Source organism: Typopeltis vanoorti, chromosome 11, assembly GCF_054136105.1.
Source record: "Typopeltis vanoorti isolate ZY-2024b chromosome 11, IOZ_Tvanoo_1.0, whole genome shotgun sequence".
Lineage (NCBI taxonomy): Eukaryota > Metazoa > Arthropoda > Arachnida > Uropygi > Thelyphonidae > Typopeltis > Typopeltis vanoorti.
The window spans coordinates 77,229,979-77,248,942 of NC_143559.1; the positions used below are offsets into that span (position 1 = coordinate 77,229,979).

The following is an 18,964-nucleotide window of genomic DNA, read 5'->3' on the forward strand; positions in this document are numbered from 1 at the left end:
TATTAGCTTTCAGAGAATAAACAGTGAAGTGAAGAACTAGGTGTCTGTTCTTCACTTTGGTAAATCAATTTTTGCAGGTATAGCGAGAATATATCAAAATCTTGACATTTGTCAAACTACATTCTTGAAAAACCCATATGACATGTAAATAAAACACTTCTAAGAAAAATAATGGAGTTAAATACTTCAACTTTAGCAATACATATTTTTTTAATTTCAGAAACTAAAAACTTCCACAATTACGACATTCTTATGCTTATTTGTTGGCCAACAAAACAACATAAAGACATTAGTTCCCTTTCAATTACAATATGAATTGTTTCCTCAATTCTGAGTACTATGTTTACCACAACAGTTATAATTTGTGGTCCAAATGATGCTGATTAGAAAATACAGTGAAATATTAGAAGTTTAATAAATTATTTTTTTTTCTTCTGCTACTGCATAGCATTATACATGTTTGCAAGGAAATGTGCTTTGCATTATGGGAGATACTGAGACAAGGAGTGATGAGAGGAAAGAAAAGAAAGAAACAGCAAATGAACATGTTTACTCGCAAGAGTATACAGTTTTTTTTTTTGGGGGGGGGGGTATTCAGCTCCTCTAAGGATCCTCTTCATTCTCTTAACCACCTGGTGTCCAGAAAATTCACCAAAAACAATTTATCGAAAACGCAGTTTACCAAAAGGCAGTCCATCGAAAACCAATAATTCATCGAAAAAAGTAATTATAAGATGTGGAATGAAGTGTATTTATCAAAAAGAACTGTAGTTTTTATTGGATTAACTTGTGATGTAGTTGAATTTTATGCAGTTGATGCAGTTGAAGTTTATGCAGTTGATGCAGTTGATTGTGTTTTACACAATCTGGAAAAGATTATGTAAAAAATATTTATATCGACATGAATACTTTATGGCATGCAATCCTTACATTCCTAATTAAAGTCATCTATTACTATATTACTACTAATTATTATTATTTGCCAGCCTGGTTGGCCAAGTGGTTAGCATATTCATTCTCCAGCCAAAAGGCTATGGGTTCGAATCCCGCTGTGGCATGGATGTTTGTGATTGTCTGTGAAAATACTAGTGGTGGTGATTTGGGGTAGATGGCTTTGTTGTAGTTGGTGGATTGAGTGGAAAGGGACAACATGTGGAAATTATGTATTGCAATAACACTCTGACTTGGTGGAATTCGAAGAATTCCACCAAGTCAGAGTGTTATTGCAATACATAATTGCAATATGTATTGAGTGTCTGTACAAGAAGTTATCTGCACATTTCAGTTTTAGTTCCAACTGATCACTTTTATTATAACATTTTTTATAACATAAAGAAGTTTCTAATAAATTTAGTTTAATCCTTTACCAAGTGTAGACAAAAAAGTTTGCACCTGAAGTAGTTCAGAACTGAGGCAACTCGTCGCAAAGGTGGACCAAGCTCTCATCACTCCTTGTCTCAGTATCTCCCATAATGCAAAGCACATTTCCTTGCAAACATGTATAATGCTATGCAGTAGCAGAAGAAAAAAAAATAATTTATTAAACTTCTAATATTTCACTGTATTTTCTAATCAGCATCATTTGGACCACAAATTATAACTGTTGTGGTAAACATAGTACTCAGAATTGAGGAAACAATTCATATTGTAATTGAAAGGGAACTAATGTCTTTATGTTGTTTTGTTGGCCAACAAATAAGCATAAGAATGTCGTAATTGTGGAAGTTTTTAGTTTCTGAAATTAAAAAAATATGTATTGCTAAAGTTGAAGTATTTAACTCCATTATTTTTCTTAGAAGTGTTTTATTTACATGTCATATGGGTTTTTCAAGAATGTAGTTTGACAAATGTCAAGATTTTGATATATTCTCGCTATACCTGCAAAAATTGATTTACCAAAAATTCAAGAAAAAAGGGACTATAAAAAGTGACTTTAGTTTGTTGATTTTGTAATACCATTAAATTAAGTTATGAATGGTCTGTAAGTCATAATGTGACACCCTCTAACGTTATAAAAAAGAAAAAGTATTACATTTGTATAGGAGTTGATCTTAGGATAACATTCTTCCAAATTTTTGACATATCACGTCATTTTGTTTAACAGTATTGGTTCACAACACAAGAATAATAAAATAACTAATATTTATTTAACTTATTTGCTGATATTTCACTGGTATTGTATCTAACTTCTTCAGAACACAAAAGCAGTTTGTCACAGTACATGAACAGCAACAATTCAGTTAACAGTGGGGAAACTGTAATGGACAACACAAGGAACTAGAATCCTAATTGGCACCATCTATTGTTGAATAAAGAGAGAGAAAAAAACAAGTATTAATTTGATCTTCAAGTGACTGCCGTCCAGATTTTTGGCAAATTGGTGCAGCCATACTTGTTGAGGTTTGGGGAATGTTTTAAAGCTGCTGCTGATTCCTAAAACAATCTCTCAGTAGCCAGAGAGATTGTTTTTAGAATCAGCTCTGAAGATGTTGGATATAATACCAGCAAAATAGTAGCAAATAAGTTAAGTAAATGTTAATTATCCTTATTATTCTTGTGTTGTGAATTAATACCATTAAAAAAAATTTAACATGAAACGAGTACAAAGACTAACACAAGCCTTTGTACTTATTTTGGCAAATTAATCTTCTTGTAATTTAGTTTGTGTGATGTAATACCATTAAAATAAGTTTTGAATGGTCTGTAAGTTATAAGGTTGTTTAGGATAAAAAAAAATTAGGATGCTAATTTTTTTTTTCCTAAAAATATATAAAAAACTGAAGATAAAGATCTTTCAAATAACTAAGCAATGACAGAATGTGGTGGGAAATATTCATGAGGAATGCAGTCAGGAATGTATATCAATCCTTGAAATGGAGAGCCTGGAATGTAGATAATATTTGACCAGAAATGCTCATATACATAGGTATAAAAGTCTTACAGTGGCTACACTACATAAATCAGATGACCATGTTGGAAGGTTGAATTTTTGATGATTGGAGTAGGACTATCATTATACCTATCTATGAAAGGAAATAATGTGAGAATGACTGTGGAATTTCTCTGTTGAGTGCTCCTGATAAGACTGATTCGAGTATACTTGAGAAGAAACTAAGAAGAAGAAGAATTGTGGAGGAGAAGTATTCAGGCCAAATATAACAAATTTGGCATGAAAATCAGCAACAAAAAGACCACAACTATGAAAATAGGCAGGAACATAGAAAACTTTAGCTGTGTTCTGAATGGAGATCCTATAGAACAAGTAAAGTATTTCAGCTATATTTAGATGCAGTTTTCAGTGAGGATGGCAAGTTAAATTTGGAAATAGACAACAGAATAAGCAAAGCTGGTATGGAATAGCCAGCTTATTCCGTATAAATTTATTTATATGGAATAAGAGAGAAATTAGCCAAAATACCAAACTAGCATTATACAAGACAGTGTTAAACCAATTTTAACTTATGGATCTGAGAGCTGGGTAAGAAATAAAACACTTGATCAAAGACTGGAGACCACAGATATTGAAGGTTCTGAGAAAAATTATGGGAGTGACCGATGGCATCAATGGCAGAATCATATTTAAAATGAAGATATTAGAAAGGAACTTATATTGTTAGCATTCAAGAATGTGTCAGTAGGTGGTATGGCCACTTAAGTAGAATGTAGAAGGAAAAGTTAGCAAAACAGGTGTTTAATGCCTTGATGGCAGGAAAGACCAAGACCTAGGTGGATTGATTCAGTCAGAAGTGCCTTAGAAACATGAAATGTTAGATATGACATTATTGGAGTGCTCATATGTAATAGATTAATTTGGAGGAAAATTGTTAATAGAAGATGAATAATAATGTAAACTTTATCATCTAGTGCTGTTATAGTAACCTGAACCAACCCTTCAGGGTACGTATCAGGAAAATGATCATGAATAACTAGAATTAAAGGAAGTACAGGAAAATGATTTCATATAAAAATCAGGTGTAATGTGAACATTATCTACACTCTTATTCATGATGTAGATCAGGGTTGTCCAAAGCACTGGCCGCATGCTGCCTGCCTGTGGGTTTTGATTTTCACAAGCAAAAAAATAATAATTTGAATCAAATGCGCATTAGATATTTTAATTCTGTAACTAATCGATGCTGGTAATTTTATTTGATGATTTTACATCACTATATATCCACGTTTTTCAAATATTAGATTTGTCAAAGAAGCGTCATTACACTGTTTTGTTCCAATGTGCATGCTTCAGGCGCTCATGGGGAACATGAGCGTGTGATTAGTGTTGTTTGTTTGTTTGTTCAGCTTTCTAGGTTACTCACCAAATTAGCTCACCAAATTACTAGCTACGCATTGTGATGCGACCATCGGATAAATCTTTTTTCTTTTCTTTTTTTTTAATGCGGCCCTTGGATTACCTAAGGTTGGACACCACTGATGTAGATCATATTATGAAAAAAAGTCTCGCTAACCTGATATTAAAATTGAATATATTCAACCCATTACTTCATACAGATGACATTATCCTTCTAATTAAATGCAATAGTGATTTTGGAATTTTTTAAGTAAATCGAATAACTGTGTAACAAGCTTGAAATTTAGCAGTTAAAAACCATTAGCAAATTTCACATAGAAATGAAGAAATATTGAGGGGGGAAAAAATTATGAAAAGCCAGAAACAGGAATATATCAGCTACATTCAGAATGGAAAATCTGTGGAAAAGGTAAAATATTTCAGCTATTTAGTCACAATTTTTAGCAAATATACAAGGTATGACAATTTAATTCCTGGAATGGACCTGTAAAAAACCTATGTTCGGAACTATACGTTAGTGTCGCCTTTGAAGTAGTCCTTGTGCATTTATACACTGGATTAGACAGTGTTCCCATTTTTGGAAACAGGCCTGGAACTCTTTTTGTTTAGAATACTCAAGTTCCTTTATCATATTATGGTGGGTATCAGTGATGTCAGAAAATCTTCGTCCTTTTAGCACAGTCTTTGATTTTGGAAACAGCCAGAAATCACAGAGAGCTAAGTCATGTAAATAAGCACAATGACGTAATCCGATAATTGATTTTTTGATCAGAAAAAACTCTCACGATGAGCGCACTATGGCTTGCCGCATTGTCGTGATGGATGATCCACTTGTCAGGCCACAATTCAGGTCTTTTTCTCCGAACAGAATCTCGTAATCTTTTCAGCACCTCTTAATAGCATTGTTGGTTGACCGTTTGTCCCTGTTCAATGAATCTATAGTGGACTATAGATTCATTGTGATCAAAGAAACACACCAGCATGGTCTTTAATGCGAATGTGATATGCATGCTTTTTTTTGGACGTGGCAAACTCTGGGTTTTCCACCCCATGCTCTGTCATTTTGTTTTGGGATCATACTGGAAGCACCAGGTTTTGTCACTCAAAATTACTCTTGGAAACGTGCTTATTTGCAGAAAAATCATTCACAACTTGAAGCTGCCTCTGCTTCTGTTTGTCCGTCAAGATCCAAGGCCCAAACTTCGCAGAAATCTTTCAAAAACCCAAGTCTTAAGTTTAAATTACCTTGACTGTTTCTCAATTCATTTGCAATTCATGAGTCATTAATTGCACACTTAATCATCTGTCAGACTGTATCAAATCTCGCACTCTGTTCACATTTGTGTCTGTCATTTTTTTTTTTTTTTTTTTTTTTTTTTTTTTTTTGGATATTCACTTCTGAGGTCATCGGTCACATCTTAGCCACCTTTGAATCTCTTATGCCACTCAAAGACACTTGGCTTTTTCAGAGCATTCTCGCCATATGCCACTTTAAACAGCTCCAACGTTTCAGTAGCAGTTTTGATGATTTTCACACAAAATTTAATGTTAACATGGTGCTTCAAATTTCAATCACACATTTTAATGCCAAAGTTTACACACAGATCTCTATTGTTTTTGCAATCGCCAACTAGCAAATGGCTCTTTCTGCTGAAGTTTATGCACACATTAGTTAAAACATGTAATTTTAAAAATAATTTCGAAATTATTTTTATTTTTCAACATAATCTCCTTTAAGACTAATACATTTATTCCACAGCTCCATTATCCCGTCCCTGTAGTGGTTCTCAGTAAGATCTGCAAAATACCCCTCTACAGCTGCAGTCACCTCTTGATTCAAAGAAAAACGCTGACCAGCGAGGAAGAATTTTAGTTTTGGGAAAAGAAGTCAGAGGGAGCCAAATCTGGGGAATAGAGTGGATGTTCCAACAATTCATAGTGCAGATCCCTTAATTTTCCCATTGCCAAAACACCTTCGTGGGCAGGTGCATTGTCTTGATGAAAGATGATTTTTTCCCTTCTGCATACCAGATCTTTTCTCGCGAATAATTTCATCTATAAAAGATTGGAATAATATTCCCTGGTTATTGTTTTACCCTTTTCAAGATGATTAATAAACAAAATGTTTAGCATCCCAAAACACTGATGCCATGACCTTTCCTGCTGATAGAACCAACTTTGTCTTCTTTGGTGCTGAACAACCGGCTTCTGTTCACTGTTTTGGCTGCTGTTTGGATTCTGGTATGTAATGGTGAATCCAAGTCTCATCCATAGCAATAAATCAATGCACCAAATCAGTTTTATTCTTGTTAAAATGCTCCAAGCACTGTTCAGAGATTTTCATGCGAGTGTGTTTTTGATCTGCTGTGAGCAAGTGTGGCACTCATCTTACTCAAAGCTTTTTCATTTGCAATTCTTCATGCAAAATTTATCCTACACTTTCTTTTGAAATGCCTATAGTCTCAGCAATTTCATGCACTTTGACTCGCTGGTCATCCAAATCATATCGTGCACTTGATCAATGATTTCTGGTGTTATTACATTTTTTGGATGTCCTTCACGTGGATCATCTTCAAGGCTGGTATGGCCACGTTTAAACTCGGCAGCACATTTCTTAATTGTTGAAAACAAAGGAGAAGAGTGCCCATAAACTTTTATGAACTTCTAATGAATTTCTTTTGGTGTTAAACCTTCTTTTACAAAGAATTTTATAGCTTCATGATACTCAATTTTATCCATTTCAAGGGATACAGACAACACTTTTGCTTCAGACAGCTGTATAAAACAAACTACTTGATAGAATGCTTGCAATTGTCAAAGGATGCTTAAGACAATACCAACTTAGAAAAAAAAATTTTTTGCTGATAATGCCATCTATGGTCGAAGCCGAGAACTTTTCAGACCATCCTCATACATAACATTATTCATAGTAATTTTAACTTAGAGCAGGGTTAGAAATCGAACAAAGGATATATATGAAAGTTCTGAGAAAAATTAGGAGACTGAATACATGGCATCATTGTCAGAATCATATTAAGAATGAATATTTTTGAAGCATTAAGAAATGCAAAAATGTCAAATTTCTAGACATCTCTGTTAATGTTGACTTTATGCTAGTTATTGAAGTATCTAATTTTTAATGGCTTTGATATTAATCAGTTAAATTATTTCAGGAAGCTTTAGGACATGAAGGTGCAAAACCACAACGTGCCATTTACTTGAGAAATGGGCTTATTTTTACCACAGGTTTTTCACGTATGAGCGAACGCCAGTATGCCTTAAGAAGTGAGGTAATTCTTTATTTACATATTGCATAGCAAATACTTGTATGTCTAAAAATAATTTGAGTTCAATTAATTTTCAAGTATCTAGCTTAACTACATTTTACTGACGCTATGTTATTATTTGGCACAGTAGCACTGTAATACCCAACATAGTTTGGTCCAGCAAATCAGCCTGCTTTTTACTCAACTTGTATAAAGTAAAATGACACGGTATTGCTACTTTAATACACATAATAAGTAAATTTCTTTAATTGACTTTAATAAGTGAATTTCTTTAATTGACTCTAATAAGTAAATCTTTTTTTAGAATACTTATGTATACAAGTCTTATTTTCAAACATGAAGTATATAAAAAAAAAAAAAAAATGTGAAATCAGCAGACGAACATTTTAAGCCTTGTATACATTTACTTAAGACTTTCAAATTTCAAAAATCTGTGTTTGGTGAAACAAGCTCAATGTTTACACAAACTTTCTTATTTTTGCTATGAATTATTATGTATCTAATATTTGTCATCACTTGTAATGTTTGAATGATAATTATCATTTTGAAAATTATTACAAAAGTTTAACACCACATAATGAAAAAATGATGTGCTCTAAGAACATACATAAAAGATCATAAAACAGTATCTGCTGTCTTCCTGGATTTTGCTCTTAAGTTCAAAATTCATGGAAGAAATTTTTGGACATATCCTAGATGGATGGAAAAAATATATCAATTTAGTTAAGTTAAACTCTGTACAATTTTTGTGCTGGAATTACAGAAAACAGCCAGAATATTTTATTGCAATATAAGCAGACTGGTTTTATCACTACAGTTTATAGAAAAGAACCAAATTATTTCCAGTAACTTCATTCTAAAATAACTCTGATTCTGAATACTGTAGTAGTAATTTGTTCTCTTCATATATCATCTTGTTTTTAAGTAAATAGCGGTGATAGCATTGAATAGTTTTGCATATCCAAAATCATTAAGCATTACAATGGTCACCAACTGTGTATACCCTTTACAATAAAATCTGTCTTCCTTGTGGGACACTTGCTTGTGGTAGAGCGGGATCTCCCAGTGATGATACTGGCCTTTTTTTTTTTTTTTCTTTGCTCCACTTCTCCTGAATTTTTTATTATCCTTTCTTCTAGACCACCATCACTGAGATCCAATGGCTTACCACCATATTTGCCATGCAGAGTGACCAATGGACATCGAGAAAGGGGGGATCCTGGCAGTCATACACTACTTTGGTCTCTGCTTCAGTAAGACTGGAGGTTCTGGAAGGCATGCCAAGAACCAGTCTGCTAGTGAGCTTGCCCACAAGCAAGCACGTCTCCTACCCCATAGTCTGGGGATAGGGCTCTAGGCTTGCTGTGTTACTGGTATAGCATCTGAGTATACATTAAAGGGTTATCAAATAAAATAAATAGAATTCTACACCATTACAACCTTAATGATACTTTGAAACCACCTACAAAATTAAAAAACATTCAAGTCCTCCAAGGATCCCCTCACTCCCTTGGCCCATCCTGGGGTATACTGAATCCATTGCACCTGTAACTTTCTTTATATTGGTGAAACTGGATGCACCATTCCAGTCTGTAAAATAGAACACAAATGCACATTAAATTTAACAATTTTGTTAAAGCAGATCTCTCTCTCTCTCTCTCTCTCAGATAACACTCTACACCAGATTGATTGGAAAAGTACCTGTTCTTTACATCATACAAAGACCTGGTATGAATGCAAATTTAAGAAGCTTGTTTTTAATCCCAAACACAAAAGACAGAAGAGCCTGTAGCAAACAGATATTCTGTTTGCTACAAGAAGAATATCAACAATAATCCGTTGATATTCTTCTTGAATTTTGTTGAAGATTGTAGTCCTTTGCAAATACTTCATATGAGGGAGACTTCCACAGAATTGAGGTGGAAGGAATGGAAGATGACTGGGAGTAGCAGGTTCAGTGAGTATGCAGTTCAACTGTAAAAGGATGTTAAGCAGCTGCAGCATGCACTCTTGTAGATTGGACATAACGGATGCTAGTTCTGCTGAACAATGGCCTTGGAAATATATGTATAAGAGACACAATGTAGAAATTAATCTTCTATGGGATAGTGGCTGGAGAGAGAGTTTGTAAGAGAAGTATCATTTATCAACTGGACTGCCCTTTTTCTGAACAGCATCAAGAATTTTTAGGGTGATCATAGGTGCACCATCCCATACATGAGAGCAGTATTCCAATGTTGGTCAGATTTGGGATTTGTACAGAGAAAGTAACTGTTCTGCAGAGAAGTACCATCTTGATCAGAAAAGGATGCCAAGATTTTTGGTAGCTGTTGATGCTATAGAAGTCCAGCTAAAATGATCAACTCTTTCACTTTACACTTTTGTACTAATAGACTCACTAACATCATTAATTTTTGCACCCAGGAAGCATGATTTTGTCAATCACACCTCTTATGATAAAATCATTATTCAAGGCTCATTCCTTTATTTTTCCTTCTCTCTTAGTCATGCATTCATTTTTCTTTTCTCGCACTTCTTGTTTTGTGATATCAGCTGACCCACTTGCTAGATGTTTCTACATTCATTGCAGCTCCCACTTTGTCCTGGGTATCGCTCTGCATAATTGAGCTATCTCCCTCATTACCACCAACTCTTAATTCTTTACGTCCATCATACTACTATTCTTTCGATCAACACTTTTGCTCTCTCTCTCTCTTCAGTCATGTGACTTTTAATCCCAATTTCAATCCTATCTGCCATTACACTGTCACAGACATTTTCACATGTATTTTGTTCTGTCTACTGCTTCAGTCTTTGTGACCTATCCAGATTTTGAATAATTTTGAATATTCAGGTATTAACTTGTTTGCTGAACTGGTATGTTTCTAGATACAATTTCTCTTGTAATAGGAGTTGTTCTAATTTTAACTGTCGTGCAACATATTTTTTAATCCCCCTCCCCCACCCCATTTTAAGATTAAATAGTTTTGCTTCTCTACATGTACTTTTTTTTTTTTTTTAGGCTGCTCTTGCTGAACCAATAACTCTTGAGGTCTTGGATACAAGCAATGGAATTCTGTTTCCATTTTATGATCCTGATGTTAATCTTCTCTACCTATGCGCAAAGGTATATTGGTAAAATTGTTCTGTTAAGATTTTATACAGATTATTTAATTTTTTTTAAGTATTGCTTTTTGTTTTATTCTTTTTTTTTATTATTTGAACATAATGCACTAAATATAAACGTAACTTTTAAGTCAGATAACAATAATTTTCTCCTGTCAGTCCAATCTTTAGCTCATTCAATATCAGCACTGTTAGTTTTCAGCCATTTGCAAGTAGATTGGCTTTAATGATAAAAAGTTGTTGAAATTCCATGAATCAAATACAGTGCAGTCCCCAACTTATGCTAATCTGACGTTACAGACGATATTAGGAAAATTCAGTGAAACTTTACACCATTCATGGATTATGGATCTAAATGAAACTTGTAATGAAATTGTGTGTATCGGAGACAGCATATTGGTAGTATATTGTCCAGTCAACAACAGACTCATTAATTTGCTGTATCTACCAAGCATATAGCTATGATATTCTCATATCTTTTTTATTGTATTCTGATTTATTGGGTTAAACAAGGGAAGTAAAAGACCAAGTAATATGAGTAGTACAACCACTCGTAAACATATGAAGACTGATTTTGAAATGAAATTGAATATCATTAAGAATTATGAAGGTGATTAAGACGTTGGAAACATATTGCTTGACTTTGAACTGCCAACCTTGACTGTGAATACAGTTAAGGATAACCTCACATTAAAGAAACATTTTAAATAATCTGATTGATTAAATGCACTATTATATATGTGTTTTATAGATAGTTAAATTGTTTTAAATTTGCAGTTTTCTTAATTTATTTGTGCCCTTTACTATGAACAAATTTTTTTAACAATCCCTCTCCCTTTTATTTTTTTAGCACTTAGCATTATATTATAAACATTTCTAGTATAAGTTCACTGTATACAGTGAACTTCTATTGGATATCATCAGCTTCAGAATCCAAACTGACTTATGTAAGTTTCACCTCATGTACAGTCTTCCAGAACACAACCAATCTGTAAGTTGGGACTGTAATATATATGGAACCTCTGTAGCTCAGTCAGTATAGATGAAGCCCTTTGGTCGGAAAGATCTGGGTTCGATTGCTGTCAGTGATGTGAGGAACTTTTATCTGGTCTCTTTCGGCAAAAGATGAATTAGCTGGTCTCATATGGAGGTAGGGGATTTTTTAATCCGGAAACTCGGGTTTTTCGTCCCCCAGAACAGGCAAACAGACCCCATGAATACATACACACACGGACTACATTCAGAAATACTGCCCTTAGGGAATGCAGCAAGGAGTGGCAACTTGTTGTATTAATTAGCTGTAAGCCTACTCAGTAAGGGGGATGGAACTCAACTTGTTCTAGAATAGAATGGATGAATAGATATGATTTTATATATATATATATTATAAGACCTTTTCAACATGAGGTGAGCTTGCATTTCTTATAAAGAGGTAGTAGGGCTTCCCTAAACTTGGATTCTTCATCTCTCAAACAAACCAGACAGAAATTACCCTTTGACACATAGCATAGATAGTATTATATGAAACCAAGTTACTTCAGTGTGACAAGCAATTTGATCTTAATATGTTAAAGGGAAAGGTTAGGGTTGGATTATTTTGAATTGTAGCCAAAGCAACTAAGTCTGTTTGGATCAGTGTACTTTGTCTTAATTGCATGTGCTCTTCTGGCCAGTTTGTTTGTTTTACAGAATGAAAAACTCAAGTTTCAAAAAAGTTTCATATTGTGTTTATCATGAATGAAATATTAAATAGAAATACATCCAGGTTACACGAGTGCACAAAAATTCTTAGATTTTTGTGCACTCATGTAACCTGGATGTATTTCTAATGTGACTTCAATAAAGCTTTGTTCCTGTGGCACATTAGTCATAAATAGTGAACAGTTGGGTTTAATGTTTTTATAAAGACTAGATTTCATTTCAGACTAATGATGAAACATGTATATTGCATTATAAGTGACTCACGATTAAAAATAAATAAAAAAATAAGCCAATTCATGTTTTCTTTAGGGTTGCATAATTTTTATTTGCATTATTTTACATTTATTTAAGATAGTTTTTCTAGAAAAGTATAAAAATAGATGTGTTATATATTAACCCCACTTATGAAAGGTTGCAAAATAGCACATCACTGATGTATGCCAGCATGAGTCAAGGGGAAGGTAGGATTCTATAAGTGTATCCTTGAACAGCTGGAGATTGTACTCTTTGGAGATAGCATGCGATAGGCTATTCAAAAGAGTAAAATTGAATGAAAGTGGAAGAAAAAACAGCTCCTTTGGTTGAAGTAAACAGATGTATTTTGACCAGCAGCTGTTTTTTTTTCTTGCAGTCTTAGAAGAAAGTGAAGGAACGATGGTGGCCAGTTCAGCAGAACATTATTATTGTTGTTACGTGACATTCCAAGGACCCATTGAGGAAGGGCACTCTAACTCTCTGTCTCCACCATTTAATCCACCAACTACACAGACTCACTACTGTTATCATCATCTACACACAACGCCATCTACTGCCCACCACCACTAGTATTTTTTTGTCTGTAAATTGTATGTGTTCTGGGAGGAAAAACCCTGCTACCTCCATATGAGATTGGCTAACCTGCCTTCAATTGAAAAAAATCCATATAAAGATTGCTCTCGTCACAATAAGAATCGAACTTAGGCCTTTTCCAACTGAAGGGCGCAATGTACTGTCATTATCTCCTATAGAAGAGATATTGGACAGAAACAATGTCTGAAAAGTAAATGGTGAGAGAGCTTAGGCATGTTCATATTTCTGACATTTAGAGATGTTAAATCAGATATTTCTGAATTAAGAATATAATGCCTCAGAGATGGTCTGTTTTTTTTTGCAGATGTTGGGATTTAGGTGTTTTAAAGATAAGCATGATATTCCTGATTGGAATTGCATATCAGAATACATTTTCTAACTGTGTCACTACTTGTTCTCTAAGCTCTGACCATATCTCCTCATCCAGAATGTCAAGTAGGACCTGTTAATTATCACTCCTGTAGAGTAATTGAGAATTTTGAGGTATTACTGTAATTTGTATCCCCCCCCCCTTCCCCAATGATATTGCGCAGAGTAGTTCTGAGTGTTGTGGACATGGGGAGGTGGAGGAAAATTACCTGTTACAACAATATGACTTGAACTTAGTTTAACTATTTTGGGAGATCCTTTCAATTCTTCTAAACCCTTCTGAATAAAGAAAGGTGACATTTTTTCTGTTGGCTGTTTGCCTGTTCCATGGAGGATGAGGAATGAATAATGATGTAGTTAAGTGTGAGTCAGATGTTTATTGTTTCTTCCTTCTGTTAGCAAATATGATTGGGATTTTGTGAGGGCTGTTATAAATTTGGGGAAGAAGAATTCATACTCAAGGGATTTTAGATTCATCACTGGATCCATTTGGACATCCACTATCTGGCAAGTAATCAATGTGCACAGAAGTGGTATGCTAAGGTTATCCTAGATATTATGCTATTCTACAGCAAACTAAGCCTTACATCCTTTCCTCAGACCATGGGAAGAATAGCAGAACAAGCAGGGGCATACAATCTGGGTGTGTGCCACATGCCCAGAAAATTCATGAAGAAATAATTTTTGAACAGTTAACTTGCCTATAAATTTATTTATTTATTATTTTTTTTTTTTGAATTAGTCATGAACTATTACAAATATCAAGATATTCATAGTGTGAGAAGTGTTGCCATTGGAGCATGTTTTGACTAGTCCTATGTGAAATAGTAATGCAATTCCCTATGTATAGTCAGGAACAAGGAATCTGCATGAATTTTTAATGGCTGAAGGTGAGCAGAAACTAAGCGGTACACTTGCTGCCAAATTTTTATTGACTAAAAATTGTACAAGAATTAAAGGTGTGTGTGTGTGTGCGCTATCAATAGCAGTTAGCTTACTTCTACTCAGTAAATTACTTGCAATCACGAATAGAACTACAGTTAGTGATTTCTTGTGGTTTCCTGTTAGATAACCTTTTATTTTTTTGTCAAACTGAAATTTATTTTCATCTTTCTTGACAACTCGAAACAGTTGAAGTTAAGGACCTTTAAGTTGTTAAGGACCGTAAAAAAACATATGCTCCTTTCAAATTTACATATTGTTTACATCTCTAAACAAAGAATTGATGTAGAATTTTTTTGTTAATAAAGTAAGTTTTTTATACAAATTTAACTTGTCCTCAGTGGCACACTCACTGTATGCTGCTGAGGACAAGCAATGAAAACTAATCTACTGGAACAAATTCCACCTCAACAGAATTGAAAAGAAGCACCATTATTTTGAAAAATGTTACTGGGGATGTTGTATACTCTGTCTCTAAGTATTTTAATTATTCTCTGTTTTGCATGAGAACTGGAGCATGGAGATATCTTTCATTATGGATAGGTTTTCTGTATAGCGAATTAAATGAGTTTGTTCTTCTCAAGACCTCTAGGAGAATGTCAAAAATGAGTAGTTTTGTTCTTTTCAAGTTCAAGAGAGAAATGTACACTGTTCAGATAAGCTGTGAAACTGGTATCTGCATGACCTGCAGAGCTGTGGAACACTGCTGACAGTCTGGAAACAAAACATAATCATTTGCCTGAGTGAATAGTAACAACTTAAAAAAGAAATTTAACAAGCTGCTATTTGAAAAAGAGTAATAAGACAGGCACTTACCCCACAACATATCATTTATTCTATCTTCACAGACCTTGACACATGCAGAATTAAATATATTGTCAAAAGACTTTAACCCACCCACATCATCCTTTATAGCAAATGTAGAGAAAGAATTAGGTAAATTACCAAAAAGATTTAGCAGAATTGATATGCATTCAGGCAGCAACTATATTACTAAATGCAAAATGACCAGTAGCCAGAAATAGTTCCAAAATGGAATTTACTTTCCTCAGAAATTATAGTAAAATTTCTGGAGGGATGTCTGCTGCTTGTTGGACTCATATACAACATGGCAGACACAAAACAAGAACAATAATATGATCAAAAGCCTCATCACCTGTCCTGAGGAAATGAAACTTCGAAACATCTGTTAGAGTTAGTTCTGAGAATTTATAGAACCCAAAGAAATTCAAAACAGGTGTGCCTCTGAGACCTATTGTAGACACTCGAGATTCAACAACCTCCAACATCTCCAGTAATCTTTCACAGCTATAGTGCCACAGACATAGGAAAAAACAGAATCCTTTGTGAAAATACAGTTTACATTTCATTGAAAAAGAACTAAGGAATTAATTACACTGTACAACAAAATTTTACAAAAGTCATGCCCCCCCCCCTAATAACTTAGTAATTTCTTATAGATTTTGAGGTGCTGAACACGAATATGATGATAAAAATGCAAAATTGGCTACAGGTTGTGAGAGATGCATAATAGTTTCTTATATAATAGAATAATACATACTTGTCAGATCTACTGGTATATGTCTGATGTCGTTTTGCCTGTTGCTTGTATAGCTGCTCAGGATCATATCTAGTCAGCCAACATGGAAGTGGTTTACTTTCCCTGGTATTGTTTCTCCATCATTGCAATTTCCTGATAGAAACGTTCGCTGTGCTTATCACTAACCATGCCGCAGTTGTCAGGGAAAAAATCCAAGTGGGAATGGAGCAAGTGTATTTTTAAGGACGGCTAAGTTTTTGATACAGAGACAAGTCCTCAACCAGTTCCTTATGGTTTTCTGCCCTGACATTTCCGAGGAAATTAGTTGACACCAGATGCAATGTGTCCCAAGCTTTTTTCTCATCACCCTGTAGCAGGTTGTCGACAAATGCTGTGACTTTGTTGAGTCAAGAGAATTTTATGAAATTTTTTTTTTCCAGACCTAGTTTGATGTGTAGGGGCCATTAGCAGAATTTTGTGCTTTCTGCTAATTCCGGGTATTGCACATTCTTATCTCCAATCTTCAGAGATTTCCTTGCAGGCCAGTCTCTCTTCACATAGTGCAAAGTCCTTGTTTGACAACAGTACTTTGTATATCCCAGCTGCAGACCCATCAACACAGACACTACCTTCAAGTCGCCACAGATACCAGCCGTACTTGCTGTATTGAACACAGTCCAACAGCTGTTTTAGGTTGTCAAAGGTTTCTTTCGTGTAGACAGCGTATCCAATAGAACGAATGGAAGCTGGTTTCCATTACATAGCAAACACCACCTTGAGACTCAATTTCGACGGGTCTATGAATAGTCGGCATTCGTGTGGGTCATGTTTGATTAAAAGGGCATTCATCAGGAGATCTAGCAGAACTCAAGGTCATCTTCCTTTTGGAAGTTTTCATTGTAGATTTCATTGTAGAAGCCTTAATCCTAGTAACTCCGCTTTGGCCTTGGACAGCTCCAAATCACGAACAAGATCATTCGGGTCTTCTTATGAGAGAATGTATGGTGCAGATGATGCACCATGACTGACATATGGATCCTCATTAGATGGCGAAGGCTCAGGAGAACCCAACATCATTTCAGCTCCCCTCCTCATCGTCCTTTGAATTGATGGAAAATTCTTTTAGAGATTCGGGAACTGGAAGTCCTTTGCCATGTAGAACTGGTCTGAGAGATGATGGTATATTCAGTTATGCTATTGTCCATTTCTTTTTCCTCGTAATGCTTCCCAAAATGGATGGTACCATGCAGAAGTAGCAATCATGGAAATGATTGCTACTGCTCCCTCCAAACCATAGGGAACAGCAAATGGCATCAATACTTTACTGCCTTTCAGCCACTTTTGGAAGATTTCTAGCACATGTACCACAGCATATATACAAGGCCCCAGGCCAGGTCCTGATGCCGATCTTACATCTGAAATAAATCTGATATGCCTTTTTCACTAATGGAGCAATGGCCTTTTTCTGGCTTGTAAATGTAATAAAAGTTATTTGCACTATTAACATAAGTACAAGGCATCACTACTGCTGGGTTTACACCCTCTGTCCAAAAAGAAACCGAACTTTTGATAGAAAATAAAACATAAACCAATTATAATTGTTCGAATCATTTATTTCAATCAATATAATATACTCTCCCTCAGCTTCAATACAGTGTTTGCCACAGTTAATTAATTCGTTAAATGAGTTTTTTATATCGGTTTTTGGGATACTGTTGAGGATCGTGGTTACTGCTGCTTGAACATTTTCAATGGTGTCGTATCGCTTTCCTTTCATTGGCAAATGAAGTTGAGAATAGGAAGAAGTCACAGGGTGCTAAATCAGGTGAATACGGTGAGTGATCCAACACACAAACTTGGTTTTTGCTCAAAAACTGTCTCACAATGTTCGAACAATGAGATGGTGCATTATCGTGCAAAAGTGACCAGCTGTCTGCATCTTGATATTCATGCTGTACGCGACGAATTCTCGCTATCAATTGCTTCAAAACTTTGAGATAAACCTCACCATTGACCGTTTGACCAGGCGGAATCGTAGAAAGAAATCAGCATTGTCTTTACTTTTGACTTCTTAAAGCGACTTTTTTTCGGATGCCCCTCTTCTGGTGGTCTCCACTTAATACCCTGGCATTTTGTTTTGGACTCATACTCAAAACACCACGTTTTGTCACTAGTAACAATTTCAAGGAAGTTTGAGTCTTTACGAGTGGTTTTAATGAGGTCCTTGCAGTGTTCAATTTGATACATTTTTTGGTTGTCAGTCAACTTGTGGGGAACAAATCGCTAATTCAATTTATGAAGGCCCAAAACTCGGTCAAAATGTTGTGCACAGTTGATTTTTAGAATCCCCAATTCATCTTCAATTAATCTCATGAACAATTTCAGGTTTTCTTTGATGAAATCATGCACCTTTTGTGTGTTAACTTCGCTCAGTCCAGTTTTCAGATGGCCAGGCTTTCCGTCGTTTTCAAGCATCTCACAACCACTTTGAAATCGCTTTAACCACTTTTAAACTTGAGTACGGGATAAGCATTCATCACCGTATACTTTTTGAAGCATTTGGTGTGTTTTGGTAAAACGTTTACCAAGTTTAACACAAAAGTCAATTGCAGCTCTGTTTGAAACTCATTTTCCAACTGTTCGTCAAAACACACTGTTACTCTTGGCACTATAACTCGGCTTCTAATGAAACAAATGCCTTAAACAGTTGACACAACACTAATGAAGGTTGCCGCTTTCGACAACAAAAATATACAACAGGTGGTGCCACTGGTTTCTTCTATTTTCGAAAAGTTCGGTTTCTTTTTGGACAGAAGGTGTACACTGCAGATCACTTGAGTA

General features: G+C 35.0%; 1 protein-coding gene across 3 annotated transcripts in view; it reads left to right on the plus strand.

Moving 5' to 3' along the window:
• The window catches only part of LOC150101764 (coronin-1C-like), a 218,952-nt gene that overhangs the window by 84,348 nt on the left and 115,640 nt on the right, over positions 1 to 18,964 (plus strand). For all 3 annotated transcript variants that reach the window (XM_090399832.1, XM_090399833.1, XM_090399831.1), the window contains exons 5-6: positions 7,483 to 7,599; positions 10,619 to 10,723. In XM_090399832.1, coding sequence (XP_090255958.1) covers positions 7,483 to 7,599; positions 10,619 to 10,723 — 222 coding nt within the window. The remainder of the gene's footprint in view (positions 1 to 7,482; positions 7,600 to 10,618; positions 10,724 to 18,964) is intronic.